The sequence below is a fragment of the Salmo trutta genome, chromosome 6, assembly GCF_901001165.1.
Source record: "Salmo trutta chromosome 6, fSalTru1.1, whole genome shotgun sequence".
Taxonomy (NCBI): Eukaryota; Metazoa; Chordata; class Actinopteri; order Salmoniformes; family Salmonidae; genus Salmo; species Salmo trutta.
The window spans coordinates 22,267,586-22,287,338 of record NC_042962.1 but is presented as its reverse complement, the minus strand read 5'-3'; the positions used below and the strand labels follow the sequence as shown (position 1 = coordinate 22,287,338).

At 41.5% G+C, this 19,753-nt stretch overlaps 1 protein-coding gene across 17 annotated transcripts in view; it reads right to left on the bottom strand.

Annotated features, from left to right (window-relative positions):
• LOC115195663 (abl interactor 1) overlaps positions 1–19,232 on the bottom strand; it is a 70,041-nt gene extending 50,809 nt beyond the window's left edge. For 9 of the 17 annotated variants that reach the window (XM_029755754.1, XM_029755758.1, XM_029755759.1 and 6 more), the window contains exon 1: positions 19,010–19,232. In XM_029755754.1, the coding sequence (XP_029611614.1) occupies positions 19,010–19,126 (117 nt within the window). In that variant the 5' untranslated portion in view covers positions 19,127–19,232. The remainder of the gene's footprint in view (positions 1–19,009) is intronic. The other 8 variants (XM_029755766.1, XM_029755769.1, XM_029755761.1 and 5 more) reach the window with 2 other exon arrangements.
• Between the last annotated feature and the right edge of the window lie 521 nt (positions 19,233–19,753).

The following is a 19,753-nucleotide window of genomic DNA, read 5'->3' as shown; positions in this document are numbered from 1 at the left end:
AAAAACGAAGAAAAAGTTGTAAAAAATAATTCACCTTACACAGGTAAGTCAATTACGAATAAATGTTTATTTACAATGACGACCTGTCATGGCGTTACAAGCGCCATGCTCTACCAACTGAGTTTTTTTTTTTTTTAAGTTTTAAGTTGTGAGTCTGATAGTCATTTGTCTGGGCATAAGATCAGCTTTGTATCACAGCCGGTGTGACTAAAGCCTGGTTGCACCCGCTGGTTTACAACCAGAGAAGTAGTGGGTTGACTCAAACTGCGTGTTTTGAAGGGAATGAAAGTAACAGATGTGTTGCATGATAACAGCCTCTAGGAATGAAGGGAGACTCTTCCACAGAGCAGTGACAGAGCCAAAGGCCATCTGGAGAGTACACACACACACACACACACACACACACACACGCACACAATCCCAGGAACACTTTCAATACTATAATTGAATACTTCCATCAGCATACACAGCTAAACACAAAGTGAATGTTGGCTGAAGAGCTTCAACCTGAAGAAAGGGGGATACCTAGTCAGTTGCACAACTAAATGGCTTCAACTGAAATGTGTCTTCCGCATTTAACCCCCCCCCCCCCCCAGAAACATGCACACACATCGTTTCCTACATAAACGCTAGCGGGAATGCATATGACAGCATTCCTGAACTGATGCTCTAGGGAGTGAAAATGGATCACTTCACATATAGGCCATTTTTGACTGCACTTTGCTACTACTTCAATGTATAATTAATTGCTGATTTATACAGCAGTACTCCCAAAGTTTTGAACTCCCAGTGAAAACCCATTCATTCTTTTCCATGTCAAAAGGTGAAATGCCCTGAAGTCGGTTCAAATCCCCCTAAAAATGACTGGTTCTACGTCTCTATACTGACAGTACTGCTAAACTTAGCTCAATCCATTGCATTCGAGAGTTTATGGAGCAGAAGAGAAGTCTCAGTGTCACTCAGATACAACATCCCAACGCGGAGGTGATGGCATTACACATGCAAAATCCATAAACCATTATCTTCTCTCAATTTTTTTCCTTCTCCACCATTCCTGTGAGAAATTATGTATGCAGATAGCTGCGCTGGGCCTCTATTGAAATCAGCAAATATGCTGTAAAAAAAAAAAAAAAGAAATCCGATAGCATTTCAGGGAAATTAAATTTAATGTAGAGAGCTAGCGTTGTGTGGTTATATGCCAAAGAGGTTACAAACTATATCCTCTGTATCCCATAAAAGAAAGATGTAGGGTAGACCGTAACATGAAAGTAAGGAGACGGTTCTGTAGACATGTCATGGGGTGGTCGACCAAGTGGATTGTTTTACGAGTCGCTGTATGAAAAGGGATGCTCTATAGGGATTAGGCCTTGTGAAAAATAGAGTGAAAAAAATTAATTGGGCTAAAATGACCCAATCTCTACCTGTCGAGGAGACTGTAGTGTGGGGTCTGGTTAGCCAGTGGGCTGCTAAGGCATTGTGGGTGTTGACAAGGCAAATAACTGAATAGCAAGTGCACATTTCTTACAACTGCATCTTCAGATATCCATGTCTGTATAAAATAAAACAAATAAAAAATACACTTCTCAGTCATCCTTGTTCATGGGCATTCAACTCAGGCGCTAACTTGGAGAATGACCAAATTTACATGCGCACATTATTCCGGATAGTAGCTCATATCCCGCTTAAGGTCTAACTCAGGATAAGCTGTTTACATGCACCTTTGATATCCCGCTCATGAGTATCCCTGTAGTCATCAATAAACAGAGTATTCCTCATTTAAGTATATAGGTTAAATGGAATAGTAACTTAAGTATGGACACTGACTATAGGCCTATAACCTCTTACATGTAGTGTAATATATTAACTCCTGCAGAATTATGCATTTCTTGCAGTGAAATTATATAACAAATGTTAATTTTGTCTCGGGTGAGTAGTGGAGAAATATTATTTCTTACTTTAAGCATCTCTTGAGAAAATGTGAATCTAACGTGTATATCTTTGACACTTAAGCAAGCAGACCACATAACAAAATATATACCCAAGACCAGCTGTAGTCTTATCAGAAACATGTTCAGTTGTTTTCTCAGCTTTTCAATTCCTTCAGACCGGTCAAACTGATGCACAGTCCCAATCTGTCAACTGTTTGGAGACATTGCATTTTCTCACGGGTCCCTAAACAAAAACAGACAACTTTACCTGTGTTAGCTAGATTAATACATTCATTTTAAATCGATTCTGGTGGGCACTACTTTAGTCTTCTGGGGCAACAAGTTGTGACAGAAGAGAAGCTGCATGTATCTAACTATAGGTTGACAAACAAATGGCCTACCAAATGTTGGAAACTATAATATGGCCTACCAAATGTTGGAAATTATAATATGGCCTACCAAATGTTGGAAATTATAATATGGCCTACCAAATGTTGGCAATTGTAAGAAGAAACATGTCTAAATTAAGGGTGAAAGTAGCCAGTAGTAAATTAAAATAGAACTTGGTTCTATTGTGACGCTTGAAGCGCTGCAAATCCTTCCTCTCCCATCTCCTCATTGGTTTTTAGGAGCATATACCCATGTGGGTGATTGGAAGATTAACTGAGGTCCATACTCCAGTTGGTAGTGGTAACACACCTTAAAGTTGGTTGCCAACCGCCATATAAAGTCCAAAGAAGAAGAAGCCTGAAGGAGGAGAGATAACTAGAAACAAACTCGGTTTACCATTTTATCTGTGGATTAATTGTCGGAGTAGAGGACCTTGTGCATTTCAGGTAAAATAACAACCCAATGTTTATATCCCAGGACAAATTAGCTAGCAACAGCAAGCCAGCTGGCTTAATTGCCATAAATGTTTATTGCTTTTTGATCTGTCCCCAAATTAATTTAGTTGGTTCAGAGTTCGTTTTGATATTTTAACCCGTGTGTCGTGATCGCGTCTGGTGACAGATTTCTTGAGTTATCTTAACTTAATTCTGGTTATTTTGAGGAAAAGTATACTGACTGCGATGTCTCAAATTGACAAACAGTACACTTGTTTCGGGTCGGCTAGCCAATTTCGGCTAAGCGCCAGCCAAACTGGGGGGGGGGGCAATCAGATTTCCTGGACACACCACTGCATCTCGCAAACACACGGTCAGCAGCATCTCCATTTGCCAACTTCACCTGACTCCAAGCTGAGGTAGCTCATTTCACGTCAGGCTCTTGGCCTGTGCTGCAATAAGGCAGAGTTAACCGTTTGAGAGAGTGGTGGATGTGCTGCTAAAAAAGCAAATCCGGGGGACGCAGGCAAACAAATCACTGTTCATGATTCCACTCGTTTGCAACGAGGCCAGCGAGATTACAACTCAGTCAGACCAAGAATAAGCGCTGGGAGAAATATTTAGATGTTTTAGACGCAATTGATTTTCTTTGTGTACAAAATATATATTGGAATAATACTTTCTTTTCAAATGATTAAAAGATTACAGCGGTCCGGACCTCTGTCCCCATGTGTAGTTACGGCCCTGTTACCTAAACTGGAATGTAGTAGACAAAGTTTCACGGATGGCATAAATAAAGAAACCAAAAATGCACCACAGCTCCTTTTAAAAGACAACATACTAAGATAAGAAAAGCAAACTACAGTGATCATAAAGTGAAAGCCTACAGCTCTGGAACAGTGCAGTAGGGAGTGGAAGTCCACCAGCGTGTTTGGCTGGTTTCCTCTGGTAAGTGAGGGATCAGCAATAGAAGGTTACGAGACGAGGGTGGGACTTGGGCCTGGTTCAATAACATCTAAAATGCATCCTTTCACCACTATCCAGTCAAGCCAGATAAATGACTCACATCAAGGAAGAGAAAAGGAATGATGCCTTTTCTAAAGTATTTACATTCAAACAGGGCGTCGGGCGGGCTGGTTGGCTGACGGGGACAACTGCTGCTTGGAGGCACCATGAACAGGATGGAAAGGCCCAGACTCCCTCCCTGGGGGAAGACACTTCCAGGATCAGGACAAACTGTGTGGCCCAGGCCCTACACCCAAGAGCACTGTTACGGGTGGAAGCTACATTTACATTTGAGTAATTTAGCAGATGCTCTTATCCAAGCGACGTACAGTTTGTGCATTCATCTTAAGATAGCTAGTTGAGACAACCACATATCAGTCATAGTTAGCACATTTTTCCTCAAGCTACAACTGGACAAAAGAGTGGTAAGACTGGGGGCATGGAGAGTATCTTAGACCTGGGTTTTTTTAATAAGAGGAGGTGACAGCGCAGCCTATCAAATGATATCACTCTTACCAAACCCAAGCCATTTTCCTTTTGAGCGACAAAGTCTGACCTCTTGTAGCACAAGCTTCTCAGAGGTCAAATAACAGGGATAACACTTCTAGCGTTGCTATGCGGGAACAAGTCAGAACATTCTCCTCTGAAACAAGACAAGACAGCGACAGGCAGCGTAGCTCCCGGGAAATGTACTGCTCCCCTCTACAGCTGACAGTCAGATTTGCTTTAGCACATCCTCATATCCTGGAGGGAGAAGTGCCTGGAAAATCTGGCAGAAAAATGGCAGGAATACCAGAAAAATGGCATAGCCCTGTAAAGAAAAAAATATACAAAAATAAATACTACCATGGAAGTGTTGAAATGTTCTGGAATGACATGCCACATGTATGAAAATAATGTAGAATTGACTTTATTGTCCTCAATTTCCCACCTCCTACTGCTCTCTGCACAAGACCAAGTTACACACAATGCTGACGATGTATGAAATAGGTAACATTGCATGCATTGCAGCAATCTGTTGCATGCTGAATGGGGACACACGTTTGAGACATGGTGGTAAGCAACAATCAATAAAAACCTAAAGAAAATCAGCCATCGCCAGGGATGAGCGTTTCACCCATTCTGACCAAAAAAAAACAAGGTTGAAAACATTACACAGCGCAGTTATACACCTCCACAGATGGTCTCACTACAAGGACTGCTCTGGCAAGGTCAGAGGCAAGGTCACGCAGAGGCAAGGTCATCGGCCTCACTACAAGGACTGCTTTGTGGGACGTATTGACAGCTGAATGAGATAGGAAGCGTCGGCTGAGATAAGACAGAACTTGGGCAGCAGAGGAGAAGTGCTTTGTAGGCTGTATTGATGTGGATGGACTTGCCCAGAGGTCCAGGATGTGATAGAAGAGACGTAAAGCCAGTGGAAAAGAGATTACTACAGTGATGCCGGTAATCTGGCCGCAAGGCTACGTAGGGCCCAAAGCTAACATGCAGGAACACGTGTTTTAGCCTAGACTCAGCCATCTCCTGATCCAGTGATCATCTTCCATAGTTTTTTTCTTTAGGCAAAGACCACAAAGCAACATCCAAGACTACACTAACCTTGAAGGCAGCAAGCCTAGTAGTTAGAGCGTAGGGCCAGTAAGCGAAAGGTTGCTAGATCGAATCTCCGAGCTGACAAGGTAAAAATCTGTTGTTCTGTCCCTGAACAAGGCAGTTAACCCACTGTTCCTAGGCCGTCATTGTAAATAAGAATTTCTTCTTAACTGACTTGCCTAGCTAAATACAGGTAAAAAAAATAATAATAATTTTAAAAAACTATTAAATTAAACCTAACACAGCAGACGTAAAAGAAACGCCTGAGCAGAATTTCTTTCTTCCTTCCTGGTCGTGATAAGAAAACTGTCAAGGGAGGTTCTCTTCTGCACTGTTAAACCAATCCTGTAAATGTGGAGAAGATGGAGTGTCGCCTTGTTAACATCCAAAAGCGGAAGTTCCGCTACAGGTTTCTTTCCATTTCCCCTGAAAAACAGATGCATCCGGTTTTTTTGGTAACCCCACTCAGGGTGAGGCTACACCAACGACACGTGCAAACTGTCAGGGCATTCATCTATAATCCAGAAACAATGGCTGACCCTGGTAAATGTCTCTGTCTGGTTTGCCTGAGATTAGATAAGATACCCAATGAGGAAGGGAACTAAAAGGTGAGCTATAAATAGTACATTCAATCCATATCAAAATAAACCGGCACCCATAAAATATACGGGCTCTTCAAACAAGAGCTGTGTTTTCACAGACCGTAATAGCCTACAACATTCGTATCTATGTGTATTGCATCATCGAGGGCGAGGGAAAATGCGACCACACCCAGAGGGGCAAAAATATGCACAAGGAAAGCTGTGAAAAACAGAACCACAACACAACACATCTGGGAGACTGAGCAAGTTCAACAGATAAGTGCAAGAGAAGTTACAATAACTACAATTAAAATAAACTTCCGTAGAGTTGCAACTTTAAATCTGCGTTTTAAGTTGTTGCCGCTTTCTGAACTCAGCAGCAGGATAAGTCCATTATTCGTTTCCTTGTTCTCCACTGGGGCAGATGGGAGGCAGGTTGAAAAGCTAAAAAAGGTCTTCCTGACCTTGAGAAACTGTCGTTGTGCAATTAAAAATTCCATCAGTATGTCAGGAAAGGGACACAAAGGGGAACGTTGTAGAGGGGATCTAAAAATGTTTTAAAGTGTCCTTTTGGAAATAATTCAACAGTAATACAGAAAACTGCCAATTCAAACAATGGTTACTTAAATGGATTTTTATTGGTTTTGAAAAGAATGCTAAACCAAGTGTGAGCGAAGACCAGTCCAACACAAGTGATACTATTCAGAGTCACCGTCCTGTTGTAAACTGCTCCTCATCTTGTACTATTCAGTCACCTTTGAGCTGATTTCTTGGTGATTAAATTCTTATGTCCAACAACACACATACACACTAGGCTCCTTAGTTCCAGTGAAGGGAAATCTAAACGCTACAGCATACAATGACATTCTAGACGATTCTATGCTTCCAATTTTGTGGCAACAGTTTGGGGAAGGACCTTTCCTGTTTCAGCATGACAATGTCCCTGTGCCCAAAGCGAGGCCCATACAGAAATGGCTTGTCGAGATCGGTGTAGAAGAACTTGACTGGCCTGCACAGAGCCCTGACCTCAACCTTGAACACCTCTGGGATGAATTGGAACACCGACAGCGAGCCAGATCTAATCGTCCAACATCAGTGCCTGACCTCACTAATGCTTGTGTCTGAATAGAAGCAAGTCCCATTTTCTACATTGTAGAATAATAGTGAAGACATCAGAACTATAAAATAACACGTGGAATCATATAGTAATAAAAAACAAATTCAAAAAGTGTTAAGCAATCAAAATATATTTTATATTCTTCAAAGTAGCCACCCTTTGCCTTGATGACAGCTTTGCACACTCTTGGCATTCTACCAACCAGCTTCATGAGGAATGCTATTCCAAAAGTCTTGAAGGAGTTCCCACATATGCTGAGCACGTGTTGGCTGCTTTTCCTTCACTCTGCGGTTCAACTCAATCCCAAACCATCTCAATTGGGTTGAGGTTGGCTGATTGTGGAGTCCAGGTCATCTGGATGCAACACTCCATCACTCTCCTTCTTGGTCAAATAGCCCTTACTCAGCCTGGAGGTGTGTTGGGTCATTGTCTTGTTGAAAAACAAATGATAGTCCCACTAAGCGCAAACCAGACGGAATGGCTATGCTGGTTAAGTGTGCCTGAATTTTAAACACAAATCACACAGTGTCAGAAGCTAAGCACCACCAAACCTCCTCCTCCATGCTTCATGGTGGGAACCACACATGTGGATTTCATCGTCTGTGTCACGGTTGGAACCAAAAATCTCAAATGTGGACTCCAGACAAAGGACAGATTTCCACCTGTCTAACGTCCATTGCTCGTGTTTCTTGGCCTAAGCAAGCCTCTTCTTCTTATTGGTGTCCTTTAGGAGTGGTTTCTTTGCAGCAATTCGACCATTAAGGCTTGATTCACGCAGTCTCCTCTGAACAGCTGATGTTGAGATGTGTCTGTTACTTGAACGCTGTGAAGCATTTATTTGTGCTGCAATCTGAGGTGCAGTTAACTCTAATGAACTTAACCTCTGCAGCAGAGGTAACTCTGGGTCTTCCTTTCCTGTGGTCATCCTCATGAAAGCCAGTTTTTGCGACTGCAAATTTTCCAGATTGACTGACTTTGATGTTATAAAGTAATGATGGACGGTCATTTCTCTTTACTTACTTGAGCTGTTCTTGCCATAATATGGACATGGTCTTTTACCAAATACAGCTATCTTCTGTATACCACGTCACAACAACTGATTGGCTCAAATGCATTAAGGAGGAAAGAAATTCCCAAAATTAACAAGGCACACCTGTTAACCTGTTGGGGATAGGGGCAGTATTTGCACGGCCGGATAAAAAACGTACCCAATTTAATCTGGTTACTACTCCTGCCCAGTAACTAGAATATGCATATAATTGTTTTATTTGGATAGAAAACACCCTAAAGTTTCTAAAACTGTTTGAATGGTGTCTGTGAGTATAACAGAACTCATTTGGCAGGCCAAAACCTGAGAAGATTCCAAACAGGAAGCGCCCTCTCTGACCATTTCTTGGCCTTCTTTGTCATCTCTATCCAAAACAGGGGATCTCTGCTGTAACGTGACATTTTCTAACGCTCACATAGGCTCTCAGAAGGCGCCAGAACGTTGAATGATGACTTTGCAGGCCATGGCTGAAAAACAGTAGCGCATTTGGTAAGTGGTCGATCTGAGAACAATGAGACTGGTGCGCGCATGCACGAGACGACTCCATGTTTACATTTTCAGTCTTTGAACGAAAACAAAGACTCCCGGTCGGAATATTATCGCTTTTTTACGAGAAAAATCGCATAAAAATTGATTTTAAACAGCGTTTGACATGCTTCGAAGTACGGTAATGGAATATTTTGAAATCTTTTGTCACGAAACGTGCGGGCGCGTCACCCTTCTTTACCCTTCGGATAGTGTCTTGAACACACGAACAAAACGCTGCTATTTGGATATAACTATGGATTATTTGGAACCAAACCAATATTTGTTATTGAAGTAGAAGTCCTGGGAGTGCATTCTGACGAAGAACAGCAAAGGTAATCCAATTTTTCTTATAGTAAATCTGAGTTTGGTGAGTACCAAACTTGGTGGGTATCAAAATAGCTAGCCTGTGATGGCCGGGCTATCTACTCAGAATATTGCAAAATGTGCTTTCACCGAAAAGCTATTTTAAAATTGGACACCGCGATTGCATAAAGGAGTTCTGTATCTATAATTCTTAAAATAATTATGTTTTTTGTGAACGTTTATCGTGAGTAATTTAGTAAATTCACCGAAGTGTTTGGTGGGAATGCTAGTCACATGCTAGTCACATGTTAATGTAAAAAGCTGGTTTTTGATATAAATATGAACGTGATTGAACAAAACATGCATGTATTGTATAACATAATGTCCTAGGAGTGTCATCTGATGAAGATCATCAAAGGTTAGTGCTGCATTTAGCTGTGGTTTTGGTTTTTGTGACATTATATGCTAGCTTGAAAAATGGGTGTCTGATTATTTCTGGCTGGGTACTCTGCTGACATAATCTAATGTTTTGCTTTCGTTGTAAAGCCTTTTTGAAATCGGACAGTGTGGTTAGATTAACGAGAGTCTTGTCTTTAAAATGGTGTAAAATAGTCATATGTTTGAGAAATTGAAGTAATTGCATTTCTAAGGTATTTGAATATCGCGCCACGGGATTCCACTGGCTGTTGACTAGCCCAGAGAGGTTAATTGAAATGCATTCCAGGTAACTACCTCATGAAGCTGGTTGAGAGAATGCCATGAGTGTGCAAAGCTGTCATCAAAGCAAAGGGTGGCTACTTTGAACAACCTCAAATATATTTAGATTTGCTTAACACTTTTTTGGTTACTACATGATTCCATGTGTTATTTCATCATGTTGATGTCTTCACTATTACTCTACAATGTAGAGAATGGTAAAAATAAAGAAAAACCCTTGAATGAGTTGGTGTGTCCAAACATTTGATTGGTACTGTATGTATGTATGTATGTATGTATGTATGTATGTATGTATGTATGTATGTATGTATGTATGCATGTATGCATGTATGCATGTTTGAAGTCGGAAGTCTACATACACTTAGGTTAGAGTCATTAAAACTCGAGTCCACAAATTTCTTGTGTAACAATGGCAAGTCGGTTAGGACATCTACTTTGTCCATGACACAAGTCATTTTTCCAACAATTGTTTACAGAGATTATTTCACTTTACAATTCCAGTGGGTCAGAAGTTTACATACACTAAATTGACTGTGCCTTTAAACAGCTTGGAAAATTCCAGAAAATGATGTCATGGCTTTAGAAGATTCTGATAGGCTAATTGACATAATTTGAGTCAATTGACATCATTTGAGTCAATTGGAGGTGTACCTGTGGATGTATTTCAAGGCCTACCTTCAAATTCAGTGCCTCTTTGCTTGGCATCATGGGAAAATCAAAAGAAATCAGCCAAGACCTCAGAAAAAAAATTGGAGACCTCCACAAGTCTGGTTCATCCACGGAAGCAATTTCAAAATGCCTGATGGTACCACGTTCATCTGTATAAACAATAGTACACAAGTATAAACACCATGGGACCACGCAGCCGCCATACCGCTCAGGAAGGAGATGCGTTCTGTCTCCTAGAGATGAACGTACTTTGGTGTGAAAAGTGCAAATCAATCCCAGAACAACAGCAAAGGACCTTGTGAAGATGCTGGAGGAAACAGGTGCAAAAGCATCTATATCCACAGTAAAACGAGTCCTACATCGACATAACCTGAAAGGCCGCTCAGCAAGGAAGAAGCCACTGCTCCAAAACTGCCATAAAAAAAGCCAGACTACGGTTTGCAACTGCACATGGGGACAAAGATTGTACTTTTTGGAAAAATGTCCTCTGGTCTGATGAAACAAAAACAGAACTGTTTGGCCATAATTACCATCATTATGTTGGGAGGAAAAGGGGGAGGCTTGCAAGCTGAAGAACACCATCCCAACCGCGAAGCACGGGGGTGGCAGCATCAAGTTGTGGGGGTGCTTCGCTGCAGGAGGGACTGGTGCACTTCACAAAATAGATGGCATCATGAGGCAGGAAAATTATGTGGATATATTGAAGCAACATTTCAAGATATCAGTCAGGAAGTTAAAGCTTGGTCGCAAATGGGTCTTCCAGATAAACAATGACCCCCAAGCATACTTCCAAAGTAGTGGCAAAATGGCTTAAGGACAACAAATTCAAGGTATTGGAGTGGCCATCACAAAGTCCTGACCCCAATCCTATAGAAAAAAAATACACAACATTTTATACATACATACATATAAAATGTGTATTTTTTGGCTCAGAAAAGGGGGGAGGGGGGAGAAAAATCACTGTGGGAACCCTGTTCTAGTGTTTTAAGGGTTCTCCTTGAAATGTTTACTGGGAAACTGCAACATAAACAAGACCACTTAAAAGTGCCTTCAGAAAGTATTCATACCCTTTGACTTATTACACAATTTGTTGTGTTACAGCCGGAATTCAATATACATATATATTTTTTTAATTCTCACCCATCTACACACAATACCCCATAATGACAAAGTGAAAATATGTTTAGACATTTTTACACATTTATTGAGAACGAAATACAGATCTCATTTACATAAGTATTCACACCCCTGAGTCAACAGGATTATGGCTGTGAGTCTTTCTGGGTAAACCTTTAAGAGCTTTGCTCACCTGGATTGTACAATATTTGCCCATTATTCTTTTTTTTTTAATTCTTCAAGCTCTGTCAAGTTGGTTGTTGATCATTGCTAAACAATCATTTTCGGGTCTTGCCATATATTTTCAAGCAGACTTAAGTCTAAACAATAACTCGGCCACATTCACAGTCTTCTTGGTAAGCAACTCTAGCGTACATTTGGCCGTGTGTTTTAGGTTACTTTCCTGCTGAAAGGTGAATTGTTCTCCCAGTGTCTGGTGGAAAGTGGACTGAACCAGGTTTTCCTCCATTCAGTTTATTTCTTATCCTGAAAAACTCCCCAGTCTTTAACAATTACAAGCATACCCGTAGCATGATGCAACCACCACCATGCTGAAAAAATATGCAGAGTGATACTCAGTAATGTGTTATATAGGATTTGCCCCAAATGTAACACTTTGTATTCCGGACCAAAAAATGTTATTTGCTTTGCCACATTTTTAGCAGTATTTTCAGGATGCATGTTTTGGAATATTTTTATTCTGTACAAGCTTTCTTCTTTTCACTCTGTCAATTAGGTTAGCATTGTGGAGTAACTACAATGTTTTTCTCCTATCACAGCCATTAAACTCTGTAACTGTTTAAAAATCACCATTGTCCTCATTATGAAATCCCTGAGCGGTTTCCTTCCTCTCCGGCAACTGAGTTAGGAAGGATGCCTGTATGTCACCCCAATGGTGGAACAAGCTCCCTCACGATGCCAGGACAGCGGGGTCAATAGATGTACTATTGTAAAGTGGTTGTTCCACTGGATATCATAAGGTGAATGCACCAATTTGTAAGTCGCTCTGGATAAGAGCATCTGCTAAATGACGTAAATGTATCTTTGTAGTGACTGTGTGTATTGATACACCATCCAATGTGCAATGAATAACTTCACCATGCTCAAAGGAATATTCTGTCTGCTTTTGCCCCCCAACTACCAATAGGTTCCCTTCTTTGCGAGGAATTGCAAAACCTCCCTGATCTTTATGGTTTAATCTGTGTTTGAAATGCACTGCTCGACTGAGGAACCTTACAGATAATTGTATGTGTGGGCTACAGAGATGAGGCAGTCATTAAAAAATCATGTTAAACACTATTATTGATCATAAAGTCAATGCAACTTAGTGTCTTGTTATGCACATATTTACTCCTGAACTTATTTATGCTTGCCATAACAAAAAGGGACATTTCATCTTTACATGTTTTATTACATTTGTAAAAATGTCTAAAAACATTATTCCACTTTGACATGAATGGTGTATTTATTATGTGTGGGCCAGTGCCAAAAAAAAACTTATTTAATCCATTTTAAATTCAGACTGTAACAACAAAATGTGGAAAAATTCAAGGGGTGTGAATACTTTTTGAAGGTACTGTATCTACTATCTGCACACATCCGGGGCCTTCATATTGTGCTTTCATATTCAGGTGAGTCTATCAATAATTGTGGCATAAAGTGTTGAAAGCAGGGGTGGCAGACCCTACAAGGATTCATCTGCGTTAGTTTAGTGAGTTATGCCCTCGTGCTAATCTTAATGTGACGTTAATAGGCTGGGGATACAATGCTATGTAAATAGGATTAAATGTAATTGTCAACCGAAACTATTGTTGTGGCGTTTGAAAATGACAATATCCAGATCACAGACAGAGCAATAGGGAGACAAAGTCTCAGAGCCGGATTACAGCATTTGGGGCCCCCGGGGCAACAACCTCAGCCCCTCCCCCCCCCAATTTTTTTTCCCATAGTGCTGAAAGAAAAATGTGCAGTTTTCTAATGCTATTCTACATTTTGTCATGAGGCTAAGAGAACATTTAGCAGTTTCCTGAAATTCTACACTTTTTGCCATGGGGCAGAGATTTTTGTTCACGTTTTGCCTGGCTGAAAGAGGGGGGAGTTGTGTGGGCCCCCTGGAGGTCGGGGGCCCCAGGGCACGTGCCCCGCGTGCCCGTTTGGTAATCTGGCTGGGCTAAGAGCCGCGAGGTTTTCAATGCGGAGAGAAAAACCAGGCCACTCAGAGAGCGAGAGAAAGAAAGATAGGAAGAGAAAGAGGACTGTAATCCTTAGAGACAGAGCTGTGTGAAAACGACATGTATCACCTTCAGGCCAGCCTGGCTCTTAACCAGGGAAAAGTCCTGTCTGCCAGGTTTCACTTTCAGCATGGGTACACAGAGGTCACGTGACCAGGACAAAAGGACGGCAACTAAACGTGATCTTGAGTGCTTGACTCATATTGTAATTTAGTGCATTGGCCTGCATAGCTGTACAATGTTTTCCTCCCTCCAAAACACTGGCCTACATTCGGTCTCCATTCAGTTCTGGAAAATGTTATAGGGATCTTTGTGCCACACCCAAGAATAATTGTAAGGGAGACAGTAAGACACATGGTGAAAAAAAGAGGAGTTTAACTTGACATGATGCGGTGGGCTGCTGCTGCCCTCTCCTCAACCTCCAAACCTGCGTCGTGTACCCTGCCAACAAGCCAGGTGGCCCAGTTAGTACATGTCCCGGCGTCCTTGTCCAAAAACGACAGCCCTGGCTGTCACAGAGGTTAGGAAAACATAGTGCTGACTCAGACACATCCCTGAAAAGATATGGTCCATGGCCAAAATAGAAATCTGTTTCTTGATAGTCTGTCACCATCGTGTTGGATGAGTGGAGACGCTACATTCCCACTGGGGTTAACTGTGAAGGAGAATCCCATTACAGAAAACTTCCGAGGTATTTCGAAAAAAAGAAGAATGTTACAAAAAGAAACACTGATGCATAATTGACCTTTATCCAAATTAGGATGCCAATATGAATACATCTTCCCTGGTGTAGAGGGACGTACAACAAAAACTTCAGAGCTACAGGAACCAGGAGTGTGTCCTTCCCTGTCATGACCAGGACCACATAACCATACCTCTTGCTGTCAGTCAAAGCGGGAAATTGGCTGTCTTCACTTACAGACTGGCTTCAACCATCTGCTACTGAACAGTGGGCTACATAGCTGCGCTATACAGTCAACATGTTTAAAAAAACCAAAGCCTCTACGAGAACAGAAAGAGGAAAAAAAATAAAGAAAACAGTCCCTGAAGACGAGCAGAGTCAAGCTGAGGCATGTTGCTGTACACATGGTTGTCTCTCACTCATCTGTTTTCAACTCACACACAGACAGAGATAGAGAGAGACAGAGACAGACAGAGAGGCACAGACAGACAGAGACAGAGAGAGAGACAGACAGAGAGAGAGACAGAGAGACAGACAGAGAGGCACAGACAGGGACAGACAGACAGAGACAGAGAGAGACAGAGAGGCACAGACAGGGACAGACAGAGAGAGACAGGGACAGACAGGGACAGACAGAGAGAGACAGAGAGAGACAGAGAGAGACAGGGACAGAGACAGAGAGAGACAGAGAGGCACAGACAGAGAGAGACAGGGACAGACAGGGACAGACAGAGAGAGACAGAGAGACAGAGAGAGAGACAGAGAGAGAGAGAGAGAGACAGAGAGAGAGACAGAGAGAGAGACAGAGAGAGAGACAGAGAGAGAGACAGAGAGAGAGACAGAGAGACAGAGAGAGACAGAGAGAGAGAGAGACAGAGAGAGAGAGAGAGAGAGAGAGAGAGACAGAGAGAGAGAGACAGAGAGAGAGAGAGAGAGACAGAGAGAGAGACAGAGAGAGACAGAGAGACAGAGAGAGAGACAGAGAGAGAGACAGAGAGAGAGACAGAGAGAGAGACAGAGAGAGAGACAGAGAGAGAGACAGAGAGAGAGACAGAGAGAGAGACAGAGAGAGAGACAGAGAGGAGACAGAGAGAGACAGAGAGAGACAGAGAGAGAGAGAGAGACAGAGAGAGAGAGAGACAGAGAGAGAGAGAGACAGAGAGAGAGAGAGAGAGACAGAGAGAGAGACAGAGAGAGAGAGAGAGACAGAGAGAGAGAGAGAGAGACAGAGAGAGAGAGAGAGAGACAGAGAGAGAGAGAGACAGAGAGAGAGAGAGAGAGACAGAGAGAGAGAGAGACAGAGAGAGAGCGAGACAGAGAGAGAGCGAGACAGAGAGAGAGCGAGACAGAGAGAGAGCGAGACAGAGAGAGAGCGAGACAGAGAGAGAGCGAGACAGAGAGAGAGCGAGACAGAGAGAGAGCGAGACAGAGAGAGAGCGAGACAGAGAGCGAGACAGAGAGCGAGACAGAGAGAGAGACAGAGAGAGAGACAGAGAGAGAGAGAGAGACAGAGAGAGAGACAGAGAGAGAGAGAGACAGAGAGAGAGAGAGAGAGACAGAGAGAGAGAGAGAGAGAGACAGAGAGAGAGACAGAGAGAGAGACAGAGAGAGAGACAGAGAGAGAGAGGCACAGACAGGGAGACTGAGAATAAGGGAAGGAAAACAGCTGAAAGGATGTACAGACTTATTAGATTTTTTTTTTAAGAGACCATATGGGCAGTGTCTTCCTGTTGGGTTTAAGATTCAAGTTGAACTTGTGACAAAACTGCCTGACAGCTTTAGTTTACAACATCAATCATTTCAACTCAACACTATGCACGGTTCGCTCCAGGAATCTCCAGGGAATCGCTTAATCCACTAAACCAATTAAGCTCAGAAATACGCAGCATTTTGTGGAATGGTAAACTTCTGTCGAGGCATCTAGAGTATCCTACTATTACTAAATATAACTAAGGATGAACGCTGTTCAGTGCGTTTACAGATAGCCAATCAACAGTGAAATTAAGGCATAAGCAAGGAGACAAGGATGAAAACAAAATGATAGGCAATAGTCATGGAGTTGGAGGAAGTTGGCAACACACTTTAGAACTGATTTAAGGTCGTATTTTTGATGGACTCGAATGGTCGGGTCACTTAAACATTCCTCTGCTGGTGTCAATACACATCTGGATGCCTTTCAGCACTTGATACAGTACGGTATCCTTCAGGGCAGTTGCCGCAGGCTGTTACTCTTTCTTTTTGGTTGCAAATAATTTGCCACTTGTCTTACAAGAAGCTAAAACGACTACGTGTGCCGAGGATGAGCACCTACTGAAAGTGAGCTCACACACTCTTAGCAAGGAGTTACAGTCAGTGTCAGAATATGTAATTAACGATTAACTGGTCTTAAATATATCCAAAACCAAAAGCATTGCATTTGGTGCAAAGCATTCTCTTAGAGTTGTGCATAAAGGGTGTGACCGTTGAACAAGTAAAAGAAGCTGATCTCCTAGGTGTAACATTGGATGGTCAGTTATCATAGTCAAGTCATATTGACAAAGTTGTGAAGATTGGGAGAGTTTTGTCTGTTATAAAAAGTTTGTCTGTTTTTGACACAAATATCATCTGTAGATTCAGGCTCTGATCTTTTCTTATCTTGATTACTGTCCGGCAAAATGGTCAGGTGCAGCACAGACAGACCCGGCAAAGCTTCAGCTCCCTCAAAACAAAGCACCACACATTGCCGTTAACTGCACGCACAGAACTAACATCAACAACACACATGATAGTCTTTCATGGTTGAGGAGAAATGGACTACTTATAGTCTTTTTAAGACACATTTATGTTGAAAATGCCTAACCACCAGTATAATCTATTTGCATACACTTCAAAACAGACGTACCCCACCAGACACGCCACTATGGGTTTCTTCACGGTACCCAAACCAAAAACAGATTTAATGCATCGCTCAGTTATACATAAAGCCATGTCATCGTGGACTGCTCTGCCACCAGAGGTTACTTGGTCAAAAAGCATGTTTAGCTTTAAAAAACATATTGTTAAGATCTAATCGAACTGTTCTGTATATAAGAATATATGAAGTTTGTAAATGGTATTTTTGTTGTCTCTTGGTGTCTTTCCAATATACAACTCTTATTTTAGTTTATTTTGAATTTAATTAAATATCTTATGTTTTTGTCTATTACTGTTCAGTACTTTGTCATGTATTTGCACGTTTTATGTGGACCCCAGGAAGAGTAGCTAAACTTGAGAAGTAGATCTTAGCCGTAAGCTATAGCCTCTTTACCCTGAGGGGGACCAAGATAGCTCATCAAAAGCCTTCTTATGCAACAACTTATTCAGGTTAACTCAATGCTGTAACATAGCCACAGTGTGCAATCACCATATCAGCATGTACGTCTAGAGAGCACTTGTACCGTATGTTCACAGCATAGGATGAAACGATTGATTTGTCAAACATTCATCTTTATAATTCCCTGAGATTTAATGAGCTCTTCCCTATAGTTTGGATTTTTTGTAGGAAAGACCTGAAAATCTTAATATCAATATTATTATAATTTTTTTTAATCATTTTTGACATTCTTTTGAGGGTTGTAAAACACAGCTTAAAAAGCTATGTCCAAAGCCATATCCATCAATAACTTCAGCTACTAGCCCACAATTTAAGTAATTATAACACAGCAGGGCAATAGCCCATTGGCAGCATGAGGTAACACATAAAATAACCCAGTAAAATAATTGAACAGTTTCAGAACTCAGTTCAGAAATGTGTTAAAACATGACCAAATTCCACAGTCAACATCTGTGAAACTGAGTTAAAAGGTAAAAGGGTAACACAATCATATGTGGCAAATTGCAGAAGCATTCACTGACAGAAAAACAGGCGTTCAAAGTCTGATATTCCCCCAGAGAGAAGTAGTATTGTTAAAAAAATACTATACAGTGATTGGCTCTGTTGCTCTTAATCAAGAATGCCATCATGTTATGTTTGTACATTATCTATGGTGTCGGCAGGCTAATTGCAAACTGTAAGAAGATTCTTATAAATGCATTGACATTTATACGTTTGCAATTGCTTACAATATCATAATCCACGTATTGCGAATGTATAAATCACATTAGATACTAATAAAATTGGTGGATAGAAATCAAAACGTCAAACCATCTCACGGTGTCTGAGGGACAGTAAATAAGCAAGACCAGTGTAATCGCAAGCGCAACTGCTACTGTAACTTTTAAACAACGTAACAATCAGATGAAATTGTTACCTTTTTAACAGTTACGTGTGGAGTGCACAGCACGTTTCAGATCTTTTCACAGCAGTTTAGTTTGCTCCATTATTTATTTCATTAAGCGGAGATAACAGCCGAAGTTAATACTAGACACACCCTCTATGTAAACGAACTAAATCTGATCAAAGGACCAACAACGCATTGAATGGCCAACACTGTATCCAACGCGTCCAGCGCGGTGAAACTACACACTGAAATGGCCAAAGACTCTCAAAAGATGTGTGTTCTCTACGAATATCTAACGTTACTCCTTTATGTGTTAACTGTGATACTTTCCATTTCTTTATCCACATTTCCTGATCCCAGTTTCCCAACCGTTCAACAACAAAGAATTCCGAGATAACAATGTTAAGTAAATTTACTCATTTTGCTTACCTGAACATAATTGATTTCACAGTAGTCTGCCACCCGCGTGAGATTCTGGTAACTCTCTATAAGAGCTCTTTTGCCGGCTGGAATTTCTTCCTCTAACAACATTTGCAGCTCTGCCATCTTACATCGCCCCGCATAGCTTCTTCGCCTTCCCTTTGATTGAAACCACCAGCTCTGCTTCGAGGAGAGAAAAAAAAAAGAAGAAACTCCTTCGCCTGGTATAGTGGGATTCTTGGCCTCGCTTTCACATCGGCGCAACCTATCAGCCACCCGCAAAAAAAACAACCAACATGGACCACGGTGTGGAATGCTGGGATACGTAGTGTTACAATGTAGTTTCCCAGTGGCAACAGTCGTCAAATTTGATACAACATATCAACGCGTAATGCTTTTATGCCCAGGCTGCATGCTCGCGTAACATTTCTTATTGTGGCCAACAACACATAGTGTTGTGGTGGCTTCGTCCCTTTACCATACAGTTATTTGACGGAACATGTTTTGAGGTCAATTACACGCTCAGCCATTGACCGCATTTAGAACTACATATCCAGTAAGCACCCACTGTGTGTGGTGCATTGTGGAGGTTGTAGGGATTTTGGTGTATACTAAATAACATATTTATCAGAGACGTTAGAGTAAGCGAGATATTCCACTTACACATTTTTTTCTGTTTCTTTTACGCTTGCTTCGTTAGGTTAAGTAGACCAGACCCAGCTGATATTACATTGGTGTCTATGGGAGAGCCAC